Source organism: Tachyglossus aculeatus, chromosome X1, assembly GCF_015852505.1.
Source record: "Tachyglossus aculeatus isolate mTacAcu1 chromosome X1, mTacAcu1.pri, whole genome shotgun sequence".
NCBI classification, from domain to species: domain Eukaryota; kingdom Metazoa; phylum Chordata; class Mammalia; order Monotremata; family Tachyglossidae; genus Tachyglossus; species Tachyglossus aculeatus.
In genome coordinates this window covers 133,913,737-133,938,712 of record NC_052101.1, presented here as the reverse complement: position 1 = coordinate 133,938,712, position 24,976 = coordinate 133,913,737, and the positions used below count along the sequence as shown (strand labels likewise).

The window sequence follows — 24,976 nt, the reverse complement described above, 5'->3', positions numbered from 1 at the left end:
ATGAATGCAGGGTCGAGCGTGGGGCGAATACCAACTGTCCAACTGTGACAGAAACAAGTGCTTTAGATGACGCAGAAGAGAGGGATCCGGGGAAACTAGAGTTTAATTGAGGAAGGCCTCTTGGAAGAGATGTGACTTTAATAATCCCACTTTGACTATTGCATCTGCCTCCTTGTTAATCTCCCGCCCTCTCGTCTCTCCCCACTCTGATGGAATCATTCCTCAACAAAAACGTTCAGTCCATGTCTCCAAACTCCTCAAGAAGCTCGAATGACTGACTGCCCACCCACCTCCGCATCAAACAGAAACACCTTACCGTCAGTTTTAAAGCCCTCCATCAGCTCGCCCCCTCCTACCTTGCCTCACTAATCTCCTACTCCAGCCCAGCCCACAGACTCTTGCTCCTCTAGTGTCATTTTACTCACTGTGCCCTGATCTCATCAATCTCGCCGACGACCCCTTCCCACGTCCTCCCCGGCCTGGGACTCCCTCCCCCGCCATATATGCCAGACCCCAGCTCTCTTCGCCTTCCAAGCATCGCTAAGGTCACATCCTCTGCATCAGCCTTCTCTCTGATCTCTCATCCTCGTGTCTCTCCCCTCTTAAATCCATACTTCATGCTGCTGCCCGGATTGTCTTTGTCCAGAAACGCTCTGGGCATGTTACTCCCCTCCTCAAAAATCTCCGGTGGCTACCAATCAATCTGTGCATCAGGCAGAAACTCCTCACCCTGGGCTTCATGGCTGTCCTTCACCTTGCCCCCTCCTACCTCACCTCCCTTCTCTCCTTCTCCAGCCCAGCCCGCACCCTCCGCTCCTCCGCCGCTAATCTCCTCACCGTACCTCGTTCTCGCCTGTCCCGCCATCGACCCCCGGCCCATGTCATCCCCCTGGCCTGGAATGCCCTGCTCCCTCTGCCCATCCGCCAAGCTAGCTCTCTTCCTCCCTTCAAGGCCCTGCTGAGAGCTCACCTCCTCCAGGAGGCCTTCCCAGACTGAGCCCCTTCCTTCCTCTCCCCCTCGTCCCCCTCTCCATCCCCCCATCTCACCTCCTTCCCTTCCCCACAGCACCTGTATATATGTATATATGTTTGTACATATTTATTACTCTATTTATTTATTTATTTTACTTGTACATATCTATTCTATTTATTTTATTTTGTATGTTTGGTTTTGTTCTCTGTCTCCCCCTTCTAGACTGTGAGCCCACTGTTGGGTAGGGACTGTCTCTATATGTTGCCAACTTGTACTTCCCAAGCGCTTAGTACAGTGCTGTGCACACAGTAAGCGCTCAAAAAATACGATTGATTGATTGATCCTCAAACAAAAAACTCCTCACCATTGGCATTAAGGCAGTCGATCATTCATTCATTCATTCATAATATGTCTGCTTGTTGTTGTACTGTACTCTCCCAAGCGCTTAGCACAGTGCTTTGCACAAATTAAGCACTCCATATATATGATTGAATGAATGAATGAACGAATGAACAACTCCTCCAAGAGGCCTTCCCCGATTAAGCCCTCTTTTTCCCGGCTCGCTCTCCCTTCTGCCTCGTCTGTGCGCTTCAATCTACGACCTTTGGACACGCGATACTCTCCCCGCCCCCTAACCCCACACGTGTGCGTATCTTTAAATTATATATTATAAATCACTTATTCATATTAACGTCTGCCTCCCCCTCTAGATCGTAAGCTCGTTACGGGAAGGGAGGAACGTGTCCGCTAATTCTGTTGCACGGTTCTTAGTACCAAGTACTTAGTACGGCGCCCCACCCATAGTAAACGCTCAATAAATGCGATCTATCGATCGATCGACACTAAGCACTTGGGAGAGTTTAGTATACAGCAGCTGGTAGAAACGTTCCCCGCCCACGACAAACTCGGAAAGAAATCATTTATGACACTGATGCAAATAAATGGTTTAGAAGTCATTAATATCAATGGGATTTATTGAGTGCTCATCGAGTGTGCAGGGCACTTGGGAGCGTGTATCACGGCAATATAGCGGGTGCATTCGCAGCCCCAAAAGAGCTTAAGGTCTAGCGGGGGTGACAGACATTAACATAAATGAGTCAATTATAGCTGCGTACCTAAGTGCCGCGGAGATGGCAGGCGGGGTGGGGAAGAAAGGGAGAGAGTCAGGGTAACAAAAAGGCAGTGAGAAAAGAGGAAATGAGGACTTGGTCGGGGAAGGCCTCCTCCCTCTCCGAATGAATTCATTCATTCAACTGTATTTATTGAGCGGTTAGTGTGTGCAGCGCACTGTACTAAGCGCTTGGGAAGTACAAGTCGGCAACGTATAGAGACGGTCCCCACCCAACAACGGGCTCACGGTCTAGAAGTGATATAAATAAATGATTTATAGGTAGCAGTTTTCCCTTCTTCAATTGCTGTGATTATCCGGGGCCTTCCACCGTGCTTAGCACGGAGGAAGCACAGAACTCTCAGCACTATCACTACTATCATGTTTCCCCCACGAGACTGTAAGCGCCTGGGGGGGGGGGGGGGGGGGGGCAGAGATCGGGTCTACGAACTTAATTGCATCCTCCCGAGTGCTAATTACGGTGCTCCGCTGGGAGCTGGGGCTCAATACACCTCACCGATTGGCCGACTGACTGCTCGGGAGCCGGCCTGCCCGGACCGCCGAGGCAAGGGCTTGCTCCGGCGAAGGGTTGGCCGGGCCGCTAGGGGGCGGCAGGGAGCGCCGGGCCTTCCCAGGGCGGCGCGCCGCCGTGCGGCCGGAGGGGGAAAGGCAGGGAGAGGGCCATGGCGGCCGGCGGCCGGTAGGGGGCGGTGGGGCGGCCGTTGTGAGGAGGAGGGCGGAAGTGGCGCGCGGGGCCCGGGGGGCGGGGCCGGGCCGGGCCGGGCCGGGGAGGAGCCCGTTGCGCGGGAAAAGCGAGGCGACGGTCGGGCGGCGGAGTCGGGTGTGGCTGAGGCGTCGGGGAGGAGTCGGGGCCCTGAGGAGGAGCCGCCACGTCCGGGAGAAGCCGGCGGCGGGCAGCCACCACAGTTAGCACGTGAGGCCGCGGGCGCCGAGGGGCCGGAGACCAGGTGGGCCGAGGGTGAGGGGCCGGACATCTTGGGCGGGAGCCCGCACACTCGAGTTTGTCCCCTCCACGGGGCCGGCCATCTTGGGCGGGAGCCCTCAGGGTCGAGTTTGTCCCTCCCACGGGGCCGTTGGGGTGAGGGGCCGGCCATCTTGGGCGGGAGCCCTCAGAATCGAGTTTGTCCCCTCCACGGGGATCGAGGGGCGTTTGGGCAGAGGTGATCGCCTCCACAGGGATTGAGGGGCGCTTTTGGGCATCATCATCATCAATCGTATTTATTGAGCGCTTACTGTGTGCAGAACACTGTACTAAGCGCTTGGGAAGTACAAATTGGCAACATATAGAGACAGTCCCTACCCAACAGTGGGCTCACAGTCTAAAAGGGGGAGACAGAGAACAAAACCAAACATACTAACAAAATAAATAGAATAGATATGTGCAAGTAAAATAAATAAATAAATAAATAGAGTGATAAATATGTACAAACATATATACATATATACAGGTGCTGTGGGGAAGGGAAGGAGGTAAGATGGGGGGGATGGAGAGGGGGACATGGGGGAGAGGAAGGAAGGGGCTCAGTCTGGGAAGGCCTCCTGGAGGAGGTGAGCTCTCAGCAGGGCCTTGAAGGGAGGAAGAGAGCTAGCTTGGCAGATGGGCAGGGGGATTGGGGGCATTCCAGGCCCGGGGGATGACGTGGGCCGGGGGTCGATGGCGGGACAGGCGAGAACGAGGTATGGGGAGGAGATTAGCGGCGGAGGAGTGGAGGGTGTGGGCTGGGCTGGAGAAGGAGAGAAGGGAGGTGAGGTAGGAGGGGGCGAGGGGATAGACAGCCTTGAAGCCCAGGGTGAGGAGTTTCTGCCTGATGCGCAGATTGATTGGTGTCCACTGGAGATTTTTTGAGGAGGGGAGTAACATGCCCAGAGCGTTTCTGGACAAAAATAATCCAGGCAGAGTTTAACCACTTCCACAGGAATTGAGGGGCGCTCCGGCAGAGTTTATCTATCTCCGCAGGAATTGAGGGGCGCTTTGGGCAGAGTTTATCTCTCTCCTCCGCAGGAATTGAGGGGCGCTTTGGGCAGAGTATATCTCTCTCCTCCGCAGGAATTGAGGGGCGATTTGGGCAGAGTTTGTCTCTCCCTTCCGCAGGAATTGAGGGGCGCTTTGGGCAGAGTATATCTCTCTCCTCCGCAGGAATTGAGGGGCGCTTTGGGCAGAGTATATCTCTCTCCTCCGCAGGAATTGAGGGGCGATTTGGGCAGAGTTTGTCTCTCCCTTCCGCAGGAATTGAGGGGCGCTTTGGGCAGAGTTTATCTCTCTCCTCCGCAGGTGTTGAGGGGCGCTTTGGGCAGAGTTTGTCTCTCTCCTCCGCAGGAATTGGGGGGCACTTTGGGCAGAGTTTATCTCTCTCCTCCGCAGGTGTTGAGGGGCACTTCGGCAGAGTTTATCTATCTCCTCCGCAGGTGTTGAGGGGCGCTTCGGCAGAGTTTATCTATCTCCCCCACAGGAATTGAGGGGCGCTTTGGGCAGAGTATATCTCTCCTCCGCAGGAATTGAGGGGCGCTTTGGGCAGAGTTTATCTATCTCGTCCGCAGGAATTGAGGGGCGCTTTGGGCAGAGTTTGTCTCTCCCTTCCGCAGGTGTTGAGGGGCGCTTTGGGCAGAGTTTGTCTCTCTCCTCCGCAGGTGTTGAGGGGCGCTTTGGGCAGAGTTTATCTCTCTCCTCCGCAGGTGTTGAGGGGCGCTTTGGGCAGAGTTTATCTCTCTCCTCCTCAGGTGTTGAGGGGCACTTCGGCAGAGTTTATCTATCTCCCCCACAGTTGTTGAGGGGCACTTTGGCCAGAGTTTATCTATCTCCCCCACAGTTGTTGAGGGGCGCTTTGGGCAGAGTTTATCTCTCTCCTCCGCGGGAATTGAGGCGCGCTTTGGGCAGAGTTTATCTCTCTCCTCCGCAGGTGTTGAGGGGCGCTTTGGGCAGAGTTTGTCTCTCTCCTCCGCGGGAATTGGGGGGCGCTTTGGGCAGAGTTTATCTCTCTCCTCCGCAGGTGTTGAGGGGCGCTTTGGGCAGAGTTTGTCTATCTCCTCCGCAGGTGTTGAGGGGCGCTTTGGGCAGAGTTTATCTATCTCCTCCGCAGGTGTTGAGGGGCGCTTTGGGCAGAGTTTATCTCTCTCCTCCACAGGAATTGAGGGGAGCCTTGCGCAGATTTTGTCCATCTCCTCCGCAGGAACTGAGGGGCGCTTCGGGCAGAGTTTACCTGTCTCCTCCACAGGAATTGAGGGGCGCTTCGGGCGAAGTTTATCTGTCCCCTCCGCAGGAATTGAGGGGCGCTTTGGGCAGAGTTCCTGCCTTCCCCAGTGATGTGGGGAGGGGGCGCTGTCGGAGGCGTTTCCGTCCTCCCCAGGGGCAGGGGGCGCCATCGGCCGAGTTGGCCTCCACGGCAGAGGAAGGGGGACGCTCCAGCCGGAACCATCTCCCCTGCCATTCCAGGAGCCCGGGAGGGGCGACTCGTCCGCCCCGACAACCAAAGGAGAACAAACTCTCACCATCTGGACGGACCTGCCGTCTGTCGTGTGTGTGTGTGTGTGTGTGTGTGTGTGTGTGTGTGTGTGTGTGTGTGTGTGTGTGTTGGGGGGAGGGGGGCGTGGGGGCCCAAGGGCCTGAGGGGCGGAGGTCTCATGAAGAAGTAGAGGGCCGAATTGCACGTAACTGCTCCGTGCCTCAATTACCTCATCTGTAAAGTGGGGATTAAGACGACGAGATCGGAGTGGGACAGGGACTGGTCCAACTTGATTATCTCGTATCTATCCCAGCGCTTAGTACGGTGCCCGACGCATAGTAAGTACTTAATGACTACCACAGTTATGACTTTGTTCAAATTTCCGATTAACCGGGGATCTCAAACTTGCCCGGGAAATGAATGGCAGAACTGTGAAGAGAAGCCAGGTCTTCCGGGTCTTCCGTTCCCTGGGACAATATATCCCACGCAAGAGACGGAAAAATCAAAGAGCCAGAGAAGGAGAGGATTGTCTGTGAAATGTGCTTGAACTCGTCACTTGTTTTACTGTACCGGCAACGTTCTGAAATAACGATTCTGATATAAATCATTTGAAAAATACGCTTTTTTTGTAGATAAAGAATAAGACTACCAAAGGAAATATGGAAGGTAATAAGAGCAAGGGACTCACTTCTGGTAAAATTTCTTTGGTTATGTTCCTCGAATCGGTTTTCCCGTTTATTTTCAATGTATTTTTTGTGTAATGTCTTTAGGCAGGTCTCCCCAACCACCACCACCACCAACAACAACCTCTCACCACTTCCTGCTATATACTAGAATATGAATAAAAATTCATAATAATGTGGTACCTTTTAGACTACTCAACCGATCTTCACGTAGCTTCCGAATACCGTGTTGGTGTTTGGATCAGGAAGGCGTTCCTTGCACCTTATCCTCTAGAGCCACCTCCCTGCTCTTCCTTATCCACGGTTCCCATCCACAGTTCCCCCTCCGCTCATCCTCACCTCCACTTTACCTCCATTCTTAACTCCATTCTCTCAAAGCCTCCTCCCCGCCCCCCAACCTCGTTCTCCCCTCTACACACACAAACACCTATCCTCCTCACCAGTTGGCCCAACTCAAAGTCTCAATCGAAATCCTCTGTGCTTATGAGCGTAAATATAAGAGATCAGTTAAAGAGAGACTGTGACCTCGTTGTGGGCAGGGATTGTCACTCTTTATCGTTGTATTGTACTTCCCCGAGCGCCAGGTACACTGCTCTGCGCAGAGTAAGGGCTTAATAAACATGATTGGTTGAGTGAATATGAATGAAGCCATTTGATCGAAGTAGCTCAACAGAAAATTACTACTTTATGTGCTATTCGATTTGATTTGGGAACAGAATGCATCACATCGTTTCATAATACCATTTGTGTAACAGTTATTTACCTAAAAGGTGGAGTCCCCCACCGGAGGAGGTCTCTTACCTGAGGATTTTCTGTTTCTCTCATAGATACTGTACCAGAGGAAAAATAAGTCCAAATGTTCAAAGTTTCATTTTCACTGGGGAAAACAGAAACAATTTTCCTTAACTGTCGTTTTTTATTTATGTATTTTTTTTTTGAAACAGCTGAGACTTATTTGGACATACTCCTGGAGTACATTAAGAAGCAACTAGACAATGTTCCTGTTGTAAAGATTGCTTTGCTCTCAATTGTTTCGATTTGTCAAGAAAACAGTAAGATGATTTACTTAAATTTGATCTGGGAGGCTGTCGGATTTACATTTGGAGATCTCATGATGCAGCAATGTATGATTCTTTGTTTCCCAAGACATTGGCAGATCGTGATATTTTCTTGACGCAGCAAAAAAAAGAGTTTTTGATATTGAATAGGTAGGAATGAGAGGAATGTGGGATACGACTGACTGTGATCTCCACCGAAGGACCTGGACTGTGTCCAATTTGACTACCTTGCGTCTGCCCCCCGCACTTACCCGGGGTTTGGCACAGAGTAAAAGCTTAATAAAGACCCTTAGCATTATCCCGAAAGAATGGAGTTCCTCTGTTAGTTGGGGAGGGGCCTCAGTACAGGAGAGGGGCAGTGCAGTAATTGCAGGCGGGCAAGCATCTAGGTGTCTTCGAAGTGGTAACAGGCCCCCAAACATTTTCACCCAACCTACTGACCTAGTCGTAATAATAATAATAATCAATCAATCATATTTATCGAGCACTTATAGTGTGCAGAGAGAGTACAGTACAGTAGAGTTCCTAGACACATTCCCAGCCCACAACGAGTTCACACTCCAGAGGGAGCTCACCGTCTGGAGGGAGGGGTAACAGTGGTATTTGTTAAGTGTTTACCATTCTAATCCCAGCTCCGCTACTCGCCTACTTTGGGACCTATTAATCGGTCGGCGGTATTTATTAAAGTCTTTGTGCAGAGCACCGGAATAATAATAATAATGATTGGGGTATTGGTTGAGCACTTATCGTGTACCTGGCACTGTACTAAGTGTAGGGGTAGATACAAGTCTATCTGGTTGGACACAGTCTGCGTCCCACATGGGCTCACTATCTCTATCCCCATTTTGAAGATGAGGTAACTGAGGCACAGAAAAGTGAAGTGATTTGCCCAAGGTCACACAGCAGACAAGTGGTATCTCTGGGATTAGGACCCATGACCTTCTGACTCGCGGGTGCGTGCTCAATCCACTGTGCCCTGCTGCTTCTTTTACTAAGTGCTAGGGAGAGTGTGATATAACAGAATTAACAGACAGGTCCTCTGCCCGTAAAGAGCTTTCATTCTGCGGCAGAGTGACCTTGGGCAATTCACTTCTCTTCTTTCTGCCTCAGTTTCCTCATGCATAAAATGGTGATTCGGTACCCATTCCCCCTCCTCCTTAGACTTGGAACCCATGTGTGACAAGGACCGTGTTTTATGTGATTGTCTTGTATCTACTCTAGTGCTTAGTCCAGTATTTGCTATGTAGTAAGTGTTCAGTACCACAATTATCAGTACTGTCATCGTGAAAAAACAGATTGCTCTGTACCTAACACTGGATTCAGAGCTGGAATAGGTACAAGAATCATTATGATTCTTACAAACTGTATGGGAAGCAGCATGGCATAGTGGATGGAGCCCGGAACTGGGAGTCAGAGACTTGTGGGTTCTGGTCCTGGCTCTGCCACCTGTCTGCTGCGAGACCTTGGGCAAGTCACTACACTTCTCTGTGCCTCAGTTTCCTCATCTGTGGAATGAGGGTTAAGAATGTGAGCCCTAATAGCCAGTCCATAAATCTACGGTAGAGCAGTTTCCTGGCAGCGTGGTAGTGATCTTGAGTGAATGCTAATTACAGGACGTAAGATAGCGTTGTGTCATTTTTAAAGCGTTCTCCACGCCAAGACCAAATAAGGATCTAGCTTCCATTTCTCCTCTAGGTAGTGTACTGACAAGATCAGAGAAGGTGAGGGAATTTGTACTTCCCAAGCGCTTAGTACAGTGCTCTGCACTCAGTAAGCGCTCAATAAATACGAGTGAATGAATGAATGAATGAATGACAAGGACGGTGTCCAATCCGAATTGCTCGTATCCACCCCACCGCTTAGTAGAGTGCCTGGCACACAGTAAGCACTTTACAAATACCAGAATTATTGTCCAAGATGATTAGATGAGAGCTATTTCCTGTCCCACCTGGGGCTCCAAGTATAAGGTGGAGGGAGACGTGGGTGACTCAGGATGGCACTGCTCTGCTCCCAGCCCTCTTCCTTCTCCAGGCCCGGTGTGCGGTTCCCACTGTCCCTTCTCTGCTCAGCCAGATGCCGGGTTGCTCCTGGGTGCTCCTCTGGGCTGCCGGCGAGGAGGAACTGTACTTTCCCTGTGGTAGAGGGGAGCCGGGTGGTAGTCATAAAGGTCAAAGACTTAGATGCCATCTGTAGGGGGATGAACCAGGACCCAGAGTGAGAGGCACGCACTGGGAGGGATGCCGGAATTCCTGGTTTCTACAGAGGAGGTGAAGGAGAAAACAAAGAAGAAATCGAGAATGAGAGAATATGAATGAAAGTAACTGAGTGACTAAAGAGAGCTAGAGAATGTGAGGGATATGGTAGCTGGAATAACTTAAACTTTTTTAAAAAATGGTATTTGTTAAGCACTGACTATGTGCCAGAAACCGTGTAAGCGTTGGTGTCAATGCAAGCTTCTCTGTTTGCCTGGATTACAGATAGAGGGAATAATTGTGATTATTCATTACGTGTTTACTATGTCTCAAGTATTGCAGTAAACTCTGGTGTGTATACAAGATAAGCAGGTTGGGCACATGGGGACCAGGGTCTAGATCGGAGGGAGAAACGGGTACTGAGTGCCCATTTCACAGATGAAGAACCTGAGGCGTGGAAGAGTTCAGTGACTTTCTCAAAGTCTCACAGCATGCAAGTGCAGAGCCAGGAACAGCACCCAGTTCCTCTGACTTCCAGGCCACTGGTCTTTCCACTGCACCCTGCTGCTCCCCTGCTAGGGCTGGCAGGAGTAGGGGAAATAGGAGAATTCGTGAGAAATAAAGGAAGGAGAATGAAGATGTGGTGTTTTCTATACCGGGAAAGCTGTGCTCAGAGTGGGGCAGAGGTCGGTAGGGGGCTGCTGATGGAGTGACAGACACTTTCACTGTTGAGTTTGAACTCCCCAACCTTGCTTCCAGGTATTCCCCCCCCCCCCCCCCCCACCCCACCCCGGTGCTGCTGGGCCACCCTACCCCCGTTCTCAGGAGAGTGATGGAAGGATCCCGAAACTGCCGAAAGGGTTTGATTGCCTGATTCTTCAGAATAATTCAGAAACATTGTTTGATCTTTCATTTTGTTTGCAAATCCCGTAGGTAATGCGAGTGTTTATTTTCAAGATATTGGCGGTTTGAAGTTGGTACGTAATCTTGCAAGGTCAGATGCGCCCAACATGTTAAAAGAATTTGCCCTGCATGCATTAGGAGCTCTAGCCAATTCTAATGGTAAGATAAATCATTTTATCACGTACTTTATACTAGAGAAGCAGCGTGGCTCAGTGGAAAGAGCACGGGCTTTGGAGTCAGAGGTCATGGGTTCAAATCCCGGCTCCTACAACTCTCAGCTGTGTGACTTTGGGCAAGTCACTTAACTTCTCTGTGCCTCAGGTACCTCATCTGTCAAATGGGGATTAAAACTGTGAGCCCCCCGTGGGACACCCTGATCACCTTGTAACCTCCCCAGCGCTTAGAACAGTGCTTTGCACATAGTAAGCATTTCACAAATACCACCATTACTATTAATTCACCCGTTGAACCATTTTACTCTTCTCTATTTTAGACATTTTTGCATCCAGGTTTTAGCTATGTGCTGTACTGATCCCCAAACAAATAAACCAAAGTAGTTTTAACACATTTATAGCAGGTGGAAGATTGAAATAGTTACAGTTTTTCTCTCCTGGACTCGGTAATCCATAATAAGGGAACTCATCTTGTCTCCTGGACTCGGTAATCCATAATAAGGGAACTCATCTTGTCCTATGCTGTCGAGTCGTCTCCTGCCCATAGCAACACCATGCACACATCGCTCCCAGAACGTCCCACCTCCATCTGCAATCGTTCTGGTAGTGTGTCTATAGAGCTTTCTTGGTAAAAATATGGAAGTATTGCCTCCTTCCACGCGGTAAACTTGAGTCTGCGCCCTCGACTCTTTCCCATGCCTCTGCTGCCCAGCATAGGTGAGTTTTGACTTGTAGCAGATTGCCTTCCACTGGCTAGCCACTGCCCAAGCTAGGAATGGAATGGGTATGCCTCTGTTGGACTCTCCCTCCCCTAGTCGAGACTGGTAGAGTACTGGAAACTCTCCAGGTGCACCCCTGAGTGGGGAATAAAGGGACTAGTAGTCAAAAAGTAAACGGAAGATTAATGTTAGGAAGATTAGCTATGAAGAGCCTGGAAACATCATGAAATGTGCTGATGCAACAATTGCTCCAAAAATACAAATTGTCAATTCTATGGTATTTCCATGGAGTGTGAATGTGTGTCCGTGGTGTGAGTCTGTATATACTGGTTGGGTCCCCTGGGTTTGTGAGGGTCCTCACACTCCAGGTGGTGATCTGTGTGACCCTGGGTTTGTGGTCTGGCCAACCAGCAAACTGTCCCTCCACAAGGCTGTAACTTGGGGCTCCCACATACTCCCACAACCCTGTCTCCCCCTTCTAGACCGTGAGCCCGTTGTTGGGTAGGGACCGTCTCTATATGTTGCCAACTTGTACTTCCCAAGCGCCTAGTACAGTGCTCCGCACACGGTAAGCGTTCAATAAATACGATTGAATGAATGAATAAATACGATTGAATGAATGAATGAATTTCCAGTGACAATGTAAGGATCTGAAAGCCGGACAGTGAAAAAACAAGGGTAGAAAGAGCATTGAGTTTCTTGAAATGTGATGTTGGAGAAGGCTTTTGCGAATACCATGGACTCTCCCGAAAAACAGACAAATGGGTTTTGGAGCAAATTAAGCCAGGGTGGTCTTTGGAAGGCCAAATGACTACTTAGATTAGCGTCTTTTGGACACCTCATCAGGAGGACTAATTCTCTGGGGAAGGCACTAATGTTAGGAAAAGTCCAAGGAAAAGATGGATGAGGCCGATCAGCAGCTCGGTTGATGGAAACCGTAACAACGATAACAGAAGAACCGTTAGCAAGGTTATGGATTATGGCAGAAGGCAGTTTGTTTTGGAGCAGATATATCCATAAAATCACCATGGATCAGATTTGATAATGATAATAATAATTTAAACTAAGGAACCTGTCATAGTTCTTTGTGATGTATTGTCAGTCCATGAATAAGCATTGAAAATGCCGTCTTCCTATTTAATTTATTTGAACTGAAATTGAAATTTCAGTTGGTCAAATCGAACTGATCATTAAGCTTCAAACTCATTATCGTCATTCATCTGATTACAAGTTATGTGCAGTTTAAAATCCAGATGATTACAAATGATTTTGACTCTAAAACTGTTAATGATTATAGTGATCACTAGAATTCATTGCTAACCCTTGCTCTTATCCCCTGTACGTGTAAAGTTACTGGACGAATGTAGAACAGTCTCAATGTCATAATCGTCAATATCTCTGCTGTGTGACCTTGGGCATGTTGCTTCACTTCTCTGGGCCTCAAGGACCTCTCTGTAAAATGGGGATTAAGAAGCCCCACGTGGTACAAACTGATTACCTTGTGTCTACCCCAGCGCTTAGAACAGTCTTTAGCACATAGTAAGCATTTAACAAATACCATAATAATAATAATAATGGGATTTCTTGAGTGCTTCCTGTGGGCAGAGCACCGTAGTAAACTCTTGGGAGAGTACAACACAATGACGTTGATATACATGTTCTGACGTGTCCCCTGCCCACCGTGAGCTTACAGTCTAGAGGGGGGAGACAGACATTCACATAAGTAATTTATAATATGTAATATAAAGACATGCACATACGTTTCGTGGGGCTGTGGGGCGGGGGCAAGGAGAATACCAAATGCCCAACGATCAGAGGTGCAAGTGCACCGACAACGCAGAAGGGAGAGAGAGCTAGGGGAAAGAGAGTTTAATCAGGGAAGTAATCTTGGCAGAAATGTGACCTTCAATATACGGCTTTAAAATTGGGGAGAGAGGTGTTCTGGCGTATTTGGAGGAGGTAGGTGTTCCAGGCAAGGGGGAAGACGTGGGAAAGGGGTCGGTGACAGGATAGACGAGATCCAGGCACAGTGAGTTAAACTGGCACAAGAGGAGCGAAGTGCATTGGCTGTGCAGTTAGTTGTAGGCGATCAGTGAGGTGAGGTAGGAGGGGGTGAGCTGATTAGTGCTTGAAAGCCGATGGTAAGGCGTTTCTCTTTAACGAGGAGGCAGATGGGCAACCACTGGAGGTCTTCATTCATTCATTCATTCATTCAATCGTATTTATTGAGCGCTTACTGTGTGCAGAGCACTGTACTAAGCGCTTGGGAAGTACAAGTTGGCAGCGTATAGAGACGGTCCCGACCCAACAGTGGGCTCACAGTCTAGAAGGGGGAGACAGAGAACAAAACAAAGCATATTTACAAAATAAAATAAGTAGAATAAATATGAACAAGTAAAATAAAGAAATAGAGTAATAAATACGTACAAACATATATACATATATACAGGTGCTGTGGGGAAGGGAAGGAGGTAAGGTGGGGGGAGGGAAGATGGCGCTCAGTCTGGGAAGGCCTCCTGGAGGAGGACAGCTCTCAGTAGGGCCTTGAAGGGAGGAAGAGAGCGTCCTTGGCGGATGTGGAGAGGGAGGACATTCCAGGCCAGGGGCATGACCGTGGGCCGGGGGTCGACGGCGGGACAGGCGAGAACGAGGCACGGTGAGGAGGTTAGCGGCGGAGGAGCGGAGGGTGCGGGCTGGGCTGGAGAAGGAGAGAAGGGAGGTGAGGTAGGAGGGGGCGAGCTGATGGAGAGCCTTGAAGCCGAGGGTGAGGAGTTTCTGCCTGATGCATAGGTTGATTGGTAGCCCCTGGAGATTTTTGAGGAGGGGAGTAACATGCCCAGAGCGTTTCTGGACAAAGACAATCCAGGCAGCGGCGTGAAGTATGGATTGAAGTGGGGAGAGACAGGAGGATGGGAGATCGAAGAGGAGGCTGATACAGCAATCCAGACGGGATAGGATGAGAGCTTGAACGAGCGGGGTAGCGGTTTGGATGGAGAGGAAAGGGCGGATCTTGGCAATGTTGCGGAGCTGAGACCGGCAGGTTTTGGTCACGGCTTGGATGTGGGGGGTGAACGAGAGAGCGGGGTCGAGGATGACACCAAGGTTGCGGGCTTGTGAGATGGGAAGGATGGTAGTGCCATCAACAGAGATGGGAAAGTCAGGGAGAGGGCAGGGTTTGGGAGGGAAGACAAGGAGTTCAGTCTTGGACAGGTTGAGTTTTAGGTGGCGGGCAGACATCCAGATGGAGATATCCTGAAGGCAGGAGGAGATGCGAGCCTGGAGAGAGGGGGAGAGAGCAGGGGCAGAGATGGAGATTTGGGTGTCATCAGCGTAGAGATGATAGTTGAAGCCGTGAGAGCGAATGAGGTCACCAAGGGAGTGAGTGTAAATCGAGAACAGAAGGGGACCAAGAACTGAACCTAGAGGAACCCCCACAGTAAGGGGATGGGATGGGAGGGGGAGGGGGAGCCTGCAAAAGAGACTGAGAATGAACAACCGGAGAAATAAGAGGAAAACCAGGAGAGGACGGAGCCTGTGAAGCCGAGGTTGGTTAGCGTGTTGAGGAGAAGGGGGTGGTCCACAGTGTCAAAGGCAGTTGAGAGGTCGAGGAGGATTAGGATAGAGTATGAGCCGTTGGATTTGGCAAGCAGGTGGTCATTGGTGACCTCTGAGGGGGCAGTTTCCGTGGAATATAGGGGACAGAAGCCAGACTGGAGGGGGTCGAGGAGAGAGTTGGCGTTGAGGAATTCGAGGCAGCGCATGTAGACGACTTGTCTTGAAGAGTGGGGAGACGTGGATTGAACCTTTTTTTAAGGAAACGGATCCATGCAGCAGATTGATGCGTGGACTGGAGTGGGAAAGACTCCTGGGAGGTCAGCAAGGAGGTAGACATAGAAAGCGCTTTATAAATGCCATTATTATTATTAGATGAAGTAGGCAAGCCATATGCCCCATTGTTTTCCAGAGTAGTTTTTGGAGTCTAAGATCTGAAAGCTTTTTTTTCCCTTTTCTTTTTTATGTCATTTGCTTAAACACAGAAAATTGTTTCAGTGCTTACCCTTACGTAGGATATTTTTGAGGGTTCATTCGATCATATTTCAGGAGCGCTTACCATATGCAGAGCACTGAATTAAGCAGTTGGTATTAAAGAGGCAATTTTCCCCAAGTAACTTCATTTTGAGGGCAGAAAGACCTCATTTTGAAATGAGAATTATGTGCACCTGTTAGGGAAGGAAATGCCCAGTTCTGTTGAAGTGAATTAGATGTGACTCATTTGCTCTGGATTATGGTCACATTGGCTTTATAATGTGCAGTTTGATTCATTCAGATACGATTTAATGAATGAATGAATGAATGAATGAAGTGGAGCCAAAGAAAATTGGCACATTTTCTGAGGTGCAAGTTTGTAATTTGTTAAATTCGTTTCTAAAAGTATCTGTGCTTTTTAATAGCTAGTCTTATGACCTTTTTTCTCGTTTCAGTTCTCTGTCAGCAAAGTCTCTGTACTCCTGAATTGTTTGATGAACTGATGACGTTCATAGTTGATGAGAAGACCAGCGTGAATTCGCAGACAGTATCTATCTCTGTTCTATTGAACCTGGTTTCCAAGAACAGTAAGTGTGGATTTTCCAATGAGGATTATCTCCATGGAACATGACTATTTCTTTTTCTGTTTTATATGGTCCTTGTACTAGAGCAGCTCTTCTTGACCGTTTTGATCCAATTTCTACTTCAGCCAACAGAAGGCTGTACGTGTACATCTCCAGTTAATACAAATTTCTGGATTTAGTGGGATCAAAAATGAAATCCAGGTGCTTTTGGTTGTTCAGTATTTTAGAGCTGTCCAAGTTGAGATGCATTAAATTGCTGATCTCCCTGCCTCCAGTCTCCTCCTACTACAGGTTCTACTTCAGTCGGTTGCCCCGATCAGGTAAAAAAACCCCACAAAACATTCCATCCAAGCCTCCCACTCCTCGGAAACGTCCAGCGGTTGCCCTTCCCTCTCTGCATCCCACAGAAATTCCATACCATGGGCTTTCATGCACTCAGTCTGCTTTCCCCCAGTTACCTTCCTACCGCGCTGACCACCTACTAGAAGCCAGTCGGCACGCTTTGCTCCCCTATCTGTAATTTTTTTAATGTCTGACTCACCCAGTAGATTGTAAACTCCTCGATGGCAGGGGTGATGTCTGCCAACTCGATTGTACTCTCTCAAGAGCTTAGTACGGTGCCCTGCATATTGTAAGTGCTACAGAAGCACCGTGGCTTAGTAGATAGAGTACAGACCTGAGAGTCAGAAGGACCTAGATTTTAATACTGGCTCTGCCACTTGTCTACTGGGTGACCTTGGGAAAGTCACTTAACTTGCCAAAATGGTAAGTACCGAAGTGCTTAAGGGGCTAAGGTCTGAAGAAGAAGTAGCATGGCCGAATTGCACTTCACTTTTCTGTGCCTCAGTTACCTCATCTGTAAAATGGGGATGAAAACTGAACCCTGTGTGGGACAGGCAGTGTGTCCAACCTGATCACTTTTTGTGTACCCCAGTGCTTAGAACAGTGCTTGGCACATAGTAAGTGCTTAACAAACATCATCATCATTATTATTATTAATAAATACCATTGATAGATGTACTTTCAAGTGCAACATTCAGATGGCATATTGCCCAGGTTATTTTATTTGACTCATGCTATTTGATAGTAACTCGAAATTCTAAGTAATCAATCAATCAGTCAGTGTCTTGAGTGCTTACTATGGGCAGAACATTGTACTTAGCGCTTGGGAAAGTACAATAAAGAGCGGAGGCTGTGTGATGGGTGCGTGGGTTAGAAAGGGATTGAGTGCGAGTGAGCTGGCGAGGGTCAGTGCTGTGGAGGGATGAAGGGGGGTGCTGAATAATTATGGTATTTGTTAGTAATTGTGGTATTCGTTAAGTGTTTACTATGTGCCTAGCACTGTTCTAAACGCTGGGGTACGTACAAGGTAATCAGGTTGGACACAGTCTCACTCCCCGTTTTACAGATGAGGGAACTGTGGCCTAGAGAAGTGAAGTGACTTGCCCAAGGTGACCCAGCAGACATGTGGCGGAGCCGAGATTAATAATAATAATAATAATAATAATAATAATAATAATAATAATAATAATGATGATGATGGCGTTTGTTAAGCGTTTACTATCTGCCGAGCAGTGTTCTAAACAGCAGAGAAGCAGTTTGGCTCAGTGGAAGAAGCACGGGCTTTCGAGTCAGAGGTCATGGGTTCAAATCCCGGCTCCGGCAATTGTCAGCTGTGTGACTTTGGGCAAGTCACTTAATTTCTCTGAGTCTCAGTTACCTCATCTGTAAAATGGGGATTAAGACTGTGAGCCCCCCGTGGGACAACCTGATCACCTTGTAGCCTCCCCAGCGCTTAGAACACTGCTTTGCACCTAGTAAGAGCTAAATAAATGTCATCTTTATTATTATTATTATTATTATTGCAAGGTAATCGGGTTGTCCCACATGGGGCTCACGCTCTTAATCTCCATTTTACAGATGAGGTAACAGACACAGAGAAGTCAAGTGACTTGCCCAAAGTTACATAGCTGATCAGAGGCAGAGCCGGGATTAGAGCCCATGATCTCCTGACTTCCAGTCCGTGCTCTATCCACTATGCCAGGCTGAAACAGAAGGGCAGGGATTGGGCTGGGGAGGGATTGGATGGGAGTAAATTGAGGTGTGCTGCTGTGTGGGGAGAGCGATGGCGGGGTGGGTGCTAGACTCAGGGAGCAAGGATGGGGGAGATCAGAGGAAAGGGACTAATGGCGCATGGAGTGGGGATGGGGGTTAATGCATAAGGGAAAGAATGTCCGGAGCTGCAGCAGTTGAGTGCCTGGCACATAGTAAGTACTTTACAAATACCATAATTAACTAATCTGTAGCCCCAATGTCCAGTTCGGGTTCCTTCTAGTAGGTGGGGCTCATCTGGTCCCAGCCTGGGGGAATCCACAAATTCTGAGTTGCGATTAGCGAGTTATTAAAGCGTCTGTCCAGCGTGAATGGGAAAGTGCCATCAAGTCGTTAGTTGTCGATAGGTGATAGTTGACATGTTATCTCCTTGGTGATTGGCTGTCCTGCTTTTTGGGGGAGGCATCCGGGTCCCGAGGGGAGGGATTTGTTGGGGGGTGGGGAGAGATTGGCGATTCTTTCCTTGTGCAGTCCCAAATCCTCGCATGTCTAATTTTATTTATCTCTTTGCTCTTCCCCATCTCCCAGCCCCAAAGCACTTATGTACATATATGTAATTTTATTTATTTGTACTGATGTCTGTCTCCCCCACTCTAGACTGTGAGCTCGTGGGCAGGGAATGTCACTGTTTATTGTTGTATTGTACTTTCCCAAGCTCTTAGTACAGAGCTCTGCACGCAGTAAGCGCTCAATAACTATGATTCAGTGAATGAATGAATGATACCAGTTTTGCCACTTTGGACAAGTGATTTAACATCTCTGTGCTTCAGTTACTTCATCCACAAAATGGGGGTTAAATACCTCTTCTCCTTCTACTTAAACTGTAAGCCCTATATGGGACCTGATTATCTTGTATCTAACCAAGCGCTTAATACAGCGCTTGACGCATAGTAGGTGCTTAACAAAATACCACTATTATTATTATTGTATGATATATAACCAATTTTTGGTTATTTTTAGGTGCCGGACAAATGCTTTTGAGAGAAACAGGCTGTATCCCTGTTCTGCAAAAGTTATTCAGGTAAACAAATAGGAAGCTAGTCTTTGGTCAAGATCATAAGAAACAAAGGTTTGCAAATTTAAAACATTTTGAGCACTCTAACTGCTTGTTTCCTAATAGAGAAACTCTCACAAAATCTGAAATTGATTTCTTCAATGCAAGTTTGAAAGAGAAATATTTCCTGTGGAACGCTGTGTGCAATACTCTGGCTGCAGCTGTCAATAATCCTCAAAATAGTAAGTATTGTAAATTTTCTACAGCGTTTGTGGTCATTGAAATGAACATAACAAAAATGAGAAACTCAGTGAATTGTTGACAAGTGAGTTTTTCCGGTAGAGGGTCTGTGCAAAGTCAAACTTTCACCTGATTTGGTTTTGGGTTTTTTCTTGTCAGAGGAAAATCAGACAATTTGCTCTTCCATCTTGCCGCATGTACAGACTTTGTTAGAAGCACGTATACAGGCTGAGATAATTCATCCTCTTTGCCTATTGATTGGACTCACAGTGGCAGGAAACAGTAAGTATCAACTATTTCAAAATTGAGATGCATTTAGGAGAACCATTGTAGTGGAATAACCAGTATAATCGATCCCCTCCAATGCTTGAGTTTCTGTAGGATAAACTAACCCAAGTGCTCTACAGAGTATGGTGCAGTGACGGCTTACATCCGATGTAAATAAAATCACTGTGCCAGTATTTCTTGGGAAACCTGACAACAAGATTCATTCATTCAAACGTGTTTATTGAACACTTACCGTGTGCAGAGCACTGTAGTACGCGCTTGGGAAGTACAAGTCGGCAGCATAGAGAGACGGCCCCTACCCAACAACGGGCTCACAGTCTAGAAGGGGGAGACAGACAACAAAACATGTAGACAGGTGTCAAAACCATCAGAATAAATAGAATTTCTTCTATTTGATGAGTTTCTTCTCCCACTCCCTTCCTTCAGCATAGCCCTTGGTCTTGGATTTACTCCCTTTATTCACTCCTTTCTCAGGTGCACAGCGTTTACGTACATATACATAATTTACTCATTTATGTACATATACATAATTTATATTAATGTTTGTCTCCCCCTCTAGACTGTAAGGTCTTTTAGGGCAGGGGTGTATGAGAGTGTACTCTCCCAAGCACTTAGTACAGTGCCCTGCACACAGTAAGCACTCAGTCAATACAGTTGATTGATTGATGAGTTTGATGCATTTCACTGAAGTGTGGATAAATCATAAAATAGAGTGCATTGAGTATCAAACCTACTGAAGAGGCTTAATCAGTCAGTCAATCAATGTTATTTGTTGAGCTCTCACTGTGTGCAGAGCACTCAACTGAGCATTTGGGGGAGTGCAATGTAACCTAGTTGGTAGACATGTTTTCTGCCCACTCTGCGCTTTCAGTCTAGTGGAAAATCTGATTCCCAAATTGCAGTGAAGAGAATTATAAGGAAAAGACAGGGAAAATTCATGTCCACCTAGAAGGGTGGATCAAGTGATAAAACACGCCGTTTTCTAGGTCCCCTTGATGTAAGACATATCAGTCAGTGGTATTTATTGAGTGTTTCCATCCTCGTGTCTCTCCCCACTTCAATCCATACTTCATGCTGCTGCCCGGATTGTCTTTGTCCAGAAACACTCTGGGCATGTTACTCCCCTCCTCAAGAATCTCCAATGGCTACCAATCAATCTGCTCATCAGGCAGAAACTCCTCACCCTCGGCTTCAAGGCTCTCCATCACCTCGCCCCCTCCTACCTCACCTCCCTTCTCTCCTTCGACAGGCCACTCTGCGCCCTCCGCTCCTCTGCTGCTAATCTCCTCACCATACCTCGTTCTCACCTGTCCCGCCATCGACCCCCGGCCCATGTCATCCCCCTGGCCTGGAATGCCCTCCTTCTGCCCATCCACCAAGCTAGCTCTCTTCCTCCCTTCAAGGCCCTACTGAGAGCTCACCTCCTCCAGGAGGCCTTCCCAGACTGAGCCCCCTCCTTCCTCTCCCCCTCGCCCCCCTCTCCATCCCCCCATCTTACCTCCTTCCCTTCCCCACAGCACCTGTATATATGTATATATGTTTGTACTTTTATTTATTTATTTATTTATTTATTTATTTATTTATTTATTTAACCTGTACATATCTATTCAATTTATTTTATTTTGTTAGTATGTTTGGTTTTGTTCTCTGTCTCCCCCTTTTAGACTGTGAGCCCACTGTTGGGTAGGGACTGTCTCTATATGTTGCCAACTTGTACTTCCCAAGCGCTCAGTACAGTGCTCGGCACACAGGAAGCGCTCAGTAAATACGATTGATTGATCAATCCATCAGTGGTATTTCATTCAGTCGTATTTATTGAGCGCTTACTGTGTGCAGAGCACTGGACTACGTGTTTGGGAAGTACAAATCGGCAACATATAGAGATGGTCCCTACCCAACAATGGGCTCACAGTCTAGAAGGGGGAGACAGACAGCAAAACAAAACAAGTTGACAGGTGTCTACTTTTTTATTACTTTTATTACTACATGTATTACTTTTATTAAACAAAAGTCGAATATCAGACCTTTATTATATATTAATTATTATTATTATTACTATTATTATATTTTATTAAGCACCCTGCCCGGGTCTTCTTTCCTCTCGAGTCTCCCCAACTGCTGCCCCCACCTCCCCAGGCCCCCTCCGCCTCCATCGCTCCACCTGTTGCTGATCCTGCCCCCTCCGCGCCCCAATTGGTAAATGGTATTTATTGTACAGAGCACTGTACCAAGTGATTGGGAGAGTACAATACAGTAGAATTAGCAGACATATTCCCTGCCCATAACAACCTTAAAGTCTAGATGGGGAGATAGACATGAATATAAATAAATGAATTATACACCGTTTTCATTCATTCAAATACATTTATGGAGAGCTTCTTGTGTACAGAGCATTGTACTAGGTGCTTAGGAAAGTACAATACAGAAATAAGCAGTGACATTCCCTGCCCAGAATGAGCTTACAGTTTAGACTGGGGGGAGACAGACATCAATACAAATAAATACAATTAAAGATATGTACATAAGTGCTGTGGGTCTGGGAAGGTGGAGAAGCCGAGGGAGCAAGTCAGGGTGTTGCAGAAGAGGGTGGGAGATGAGGAAAAATGGAGCTTAGTCTGGGAAGGCCTCTTGGAGGAGCTGTGCTTTCAAGAAGCTTTGAAGCGGGGAGAGTAATTTTAGGATTACAGGAGGGAGGGCATTCCAGGCCAGAGGCGGGAAGTGGGCTAGGGGTCAGTGGCATGACAGGTGAGATCGAGGCACAGGGAGAAGTTAACACCAAAGGAACGAAGTGTGTGGGCTGGGTTGTAGAAGGAGAGCTGGGAAGTGAGGTGGTGGGGCGGGGGGTGAGGTGATGGACTGCTTTAAAGCCAGTGGTGAGGAAGTTTTGATACGGGCATGGATGGGCAACCACTGGAAGTTTTTTGAGGAGTGGAGATGACATCCCCCTGGCCTGGAATGCCCTCCCTCTGCCCATCCACCAAGCTAGCTCCCTTCCTCCCTTCAAGGCCCTACTGAGAGCTGACCTCCTCCAGGAGGCCTTCCCAGACTGAGCCCCCTCCTTCCTCTCCCCCTCATCCCCCTCTCCATCCCCCCATCTTACCTCCTTCCCTTCCCCACAGCACCTGTATATATGTTTGTACATATTTATTGCTCTATGTATTTATTTATTTATTTTACTTGTACATATCTATTCTATTTATTTTATTTTCTTAATACGTTTGGTTTTGTTCTCTGTCTCCCCCTTCTAGACTGTGAGCCCACTGTTGGGTAGGGACTGTCTCTGCATGTTGCCAACTTGTACTTCCCAAGCACTTAGTACAGTGTTGTGCACACAGTAAGCGCTCAATAAATGCGATTGATTAACTGATTGATGTTGTGAACGGTTTTGTGGGAAAATGATCCAGGCAGCAGAGTAAAGTATGAACTGGATTGGGGAGATACAGGAGGCAGGGAGGTTAGCAAGGAGTAATCCAGGTGGGTTTGGATAAGCGATTGTATTAATGTGGTAGCGTTTGCGTTTAAATAGAGAGTTCCATGCTTTTCCACTCAGCGTTGGAAATATTTTGCATTAGAAGAGGTTTCTAAAGTAACCCAATCAAACACCGAATGGTATTTATTGAGCTCTGACCATTCCCAGAGCACTGTACTGAGCACGTAGGAAAGTTCAGAACAACAGAGTTGGCAGGCGCAACCCCTGATCACAAGGAAGTTACAGTCTCCTGGTGTCTGGAAAACTTCTTGAAGGAGCTAGTGTTAGATTGGGGGAAATACAGTTTTGAGGCCCCATCCAAGATGTGAACTGGTGGAGAGGTGTCCATCTCTGGGGACAGGATATCTGCTTGCCACTGAGAAGGTCCCAGGGCAAGGAGACAGAGGACCCCCGGTTTGGAGCCATCTTCATGTTCTGTTAAACAAAACAGATGTCTTTGTCCGGGAAGCATTGCCTAACAGCACAATCCATTTGTTAGTCATCGCAAGGCTACTCGGGCAGCAAATGGTAAGGGGAGAAAGGTATATGTGAAGTGGTTCCTAAGAAGATAGATTAGGGTGTTTTGGGAGTGCTTACTATGTTCCGAGCACCGTACGATGTGCTTGGGAGTGCAGTACAACAGAATTGGTAGACTTGTTCCCTGCCCACAGGGAGCTTCTAGTCCAGAGGGAGAGACAGACACAAAAATGAATTCCAGCCATGTCCATAAATGCTGTGGGACTGAGAGCGTGGTGAATAACAAATGCTTAACGGGTAAGGGATTCAGAAGGGAGGGGGGAGAAGGGGAAATGAATGCTTGGTGGGGAAAGGCCTCTTGCAGGAGGTGTAATTTGAGTAAGGCTTTGAACGTGGGAAGAGAAAATTGGCAGCCTGCTGACTACAAAAACAGTGAATCCATTCCGCGGGATTCTCTGTTAAATAGCCTGAACTGAATCATGTCATTGACTTGCAGTAACAGGACGGATACATTTCTCTAATACACAAGAGAAATGATTCCTTATATGCACATGGGAAAGTATCACGTTAACACAAGAATTCTATCCTAGAAATGTCAATGTAGTTAGTCTGTTTTACAAAATGCAATAATTCCTTTGCTTGATAAAAAAGCATTGACTGTTTTATAACTTTATTCCTGAAGCACCGGTTAAGGAATTCTTCATATCTATGGGTGGATTGGATGTTTTGGCTGACATTTTTACCAACCTGGCCGAAGATTCACGTCAGAATATGCCTAGTGCTAAAATGGCAGTATCGGTGACGTGTGTCATGGGTCTCTGCATTGCCCAGAACCGTGAGTGATTCCAATACTTGCATGTATGGTTTACCAATGACTTCATTTTGTACAACCTTCAGTTCATTGCTTGATTGTATAGAGACCTGATTTACACACAGATGCTATGAATGGCTTTGTGGTGTTTCATCATTCACACTGCTGCTGTCCCTCTGATATTACAAACTCAATACTCTCTACATCCTGTTGCCACACCCCACTTCCATCTTAGGTTCCAGTGGGGGTGCAAAATGCCTCTGGCAGACCGAGGAGCCAATTGGGAAAGAGTCAAGCCCCCTGCTCCATCGCGTCACTGACCAACGACCTTCCCCGCACCCCCTCCCCCAACACACACCCAAATACACATTCTGCCTGCCCCTGGAAGCCAGCTACCTATTAGGGGAGGTGCCATCCAGTGGCTCCATTTCACGTCTTTCCCTCTCCATTTGCTCAGAAGCCTTGGAAACATTTTCCATCCAATCCCAACTCTGGGGCACGGGGACAGTTGCCCTCTTAACTGCCCTGGATTGATGCTGCTTTGTCCTGTTCCACGGAGCTAATCCTATTTAACTCTTCCCAGCTTTCCCATCCCTGTTAAAAGCACTAACTGTCCTTTCTGTCCACACCCCACCTCGTCACTTGTAACACTGGAATCAACAACAGCTCTCTCCTCGACCCCCTCCAGTCTGGCTTCCGTCCCCT

The 24,976-nt window shown here is 47.8% G+C and overlaps 1 protein-coding gene and 1 non-coding gene across 4 annotated transcripts in view; one reads left to right on the top strand and one right to left on the bottom strand.

Annotated features, from left to right (window-relative positions):
- Window positions 1-2,954: 2,954 nt before the first annotated feature.
- LOC119950559 (telomere repeats-binding bouquet formation protein 1-like) overlaps window positions 2,955-24,976 on the top strand; it is a 36,365-nt gene continuing 14,343 nt past the window's right edge. For all 3 annotated transcript variants that reach the window (XM_038773077.1, XM_038739809.1, XM_038773076.1), the window contains exons 1-9: window positions 2,955-3,049; window positions 6,175-6,208; window positions 7,170-7,277; window positions 10,409-10,537; window positions 15,752-15,883; window positions 18,953-19,013; window positions 19,113-19,228; window positions 19,386-19,508; window positions 24,143-24,295. In XM_038773077.1, coding sequence (XP_038629005.1) covers window positions 6,202-6,208; window positions 7,170-7,277; window positions 10,409-10,537; window positions 15,752-15,883; window positions 18,953-19,013; window positions 19,113-19,228; window positions 19,386-19,508; window positions 24,143-24,295 — 829 coding nt within the window. In that variant the 5' untranslated portion in view covers window positions 2,955-3,049; window positions 6,175-6,201. The remainder of the gene's footprint in view (window positions 3,050-6,174; window positions 6,209-7,169; window positions 7,278-10,408; window positions 10,538-15,751; window positions 15,884-18,952; window positions 19,014-19,112; window positions 19,229-19,385; window positions 19,509-24,142; window positions 24,296-24,976) is intronic.
- LOC119919997 lies at window positions 11,279-11,416 on the bottom strand. Its single transcript, XR_005447769.1, has one exon. It is a non-coding gene; the product is annotated as a small nucleolar RNA SNORA7 (small nucleolar RNA).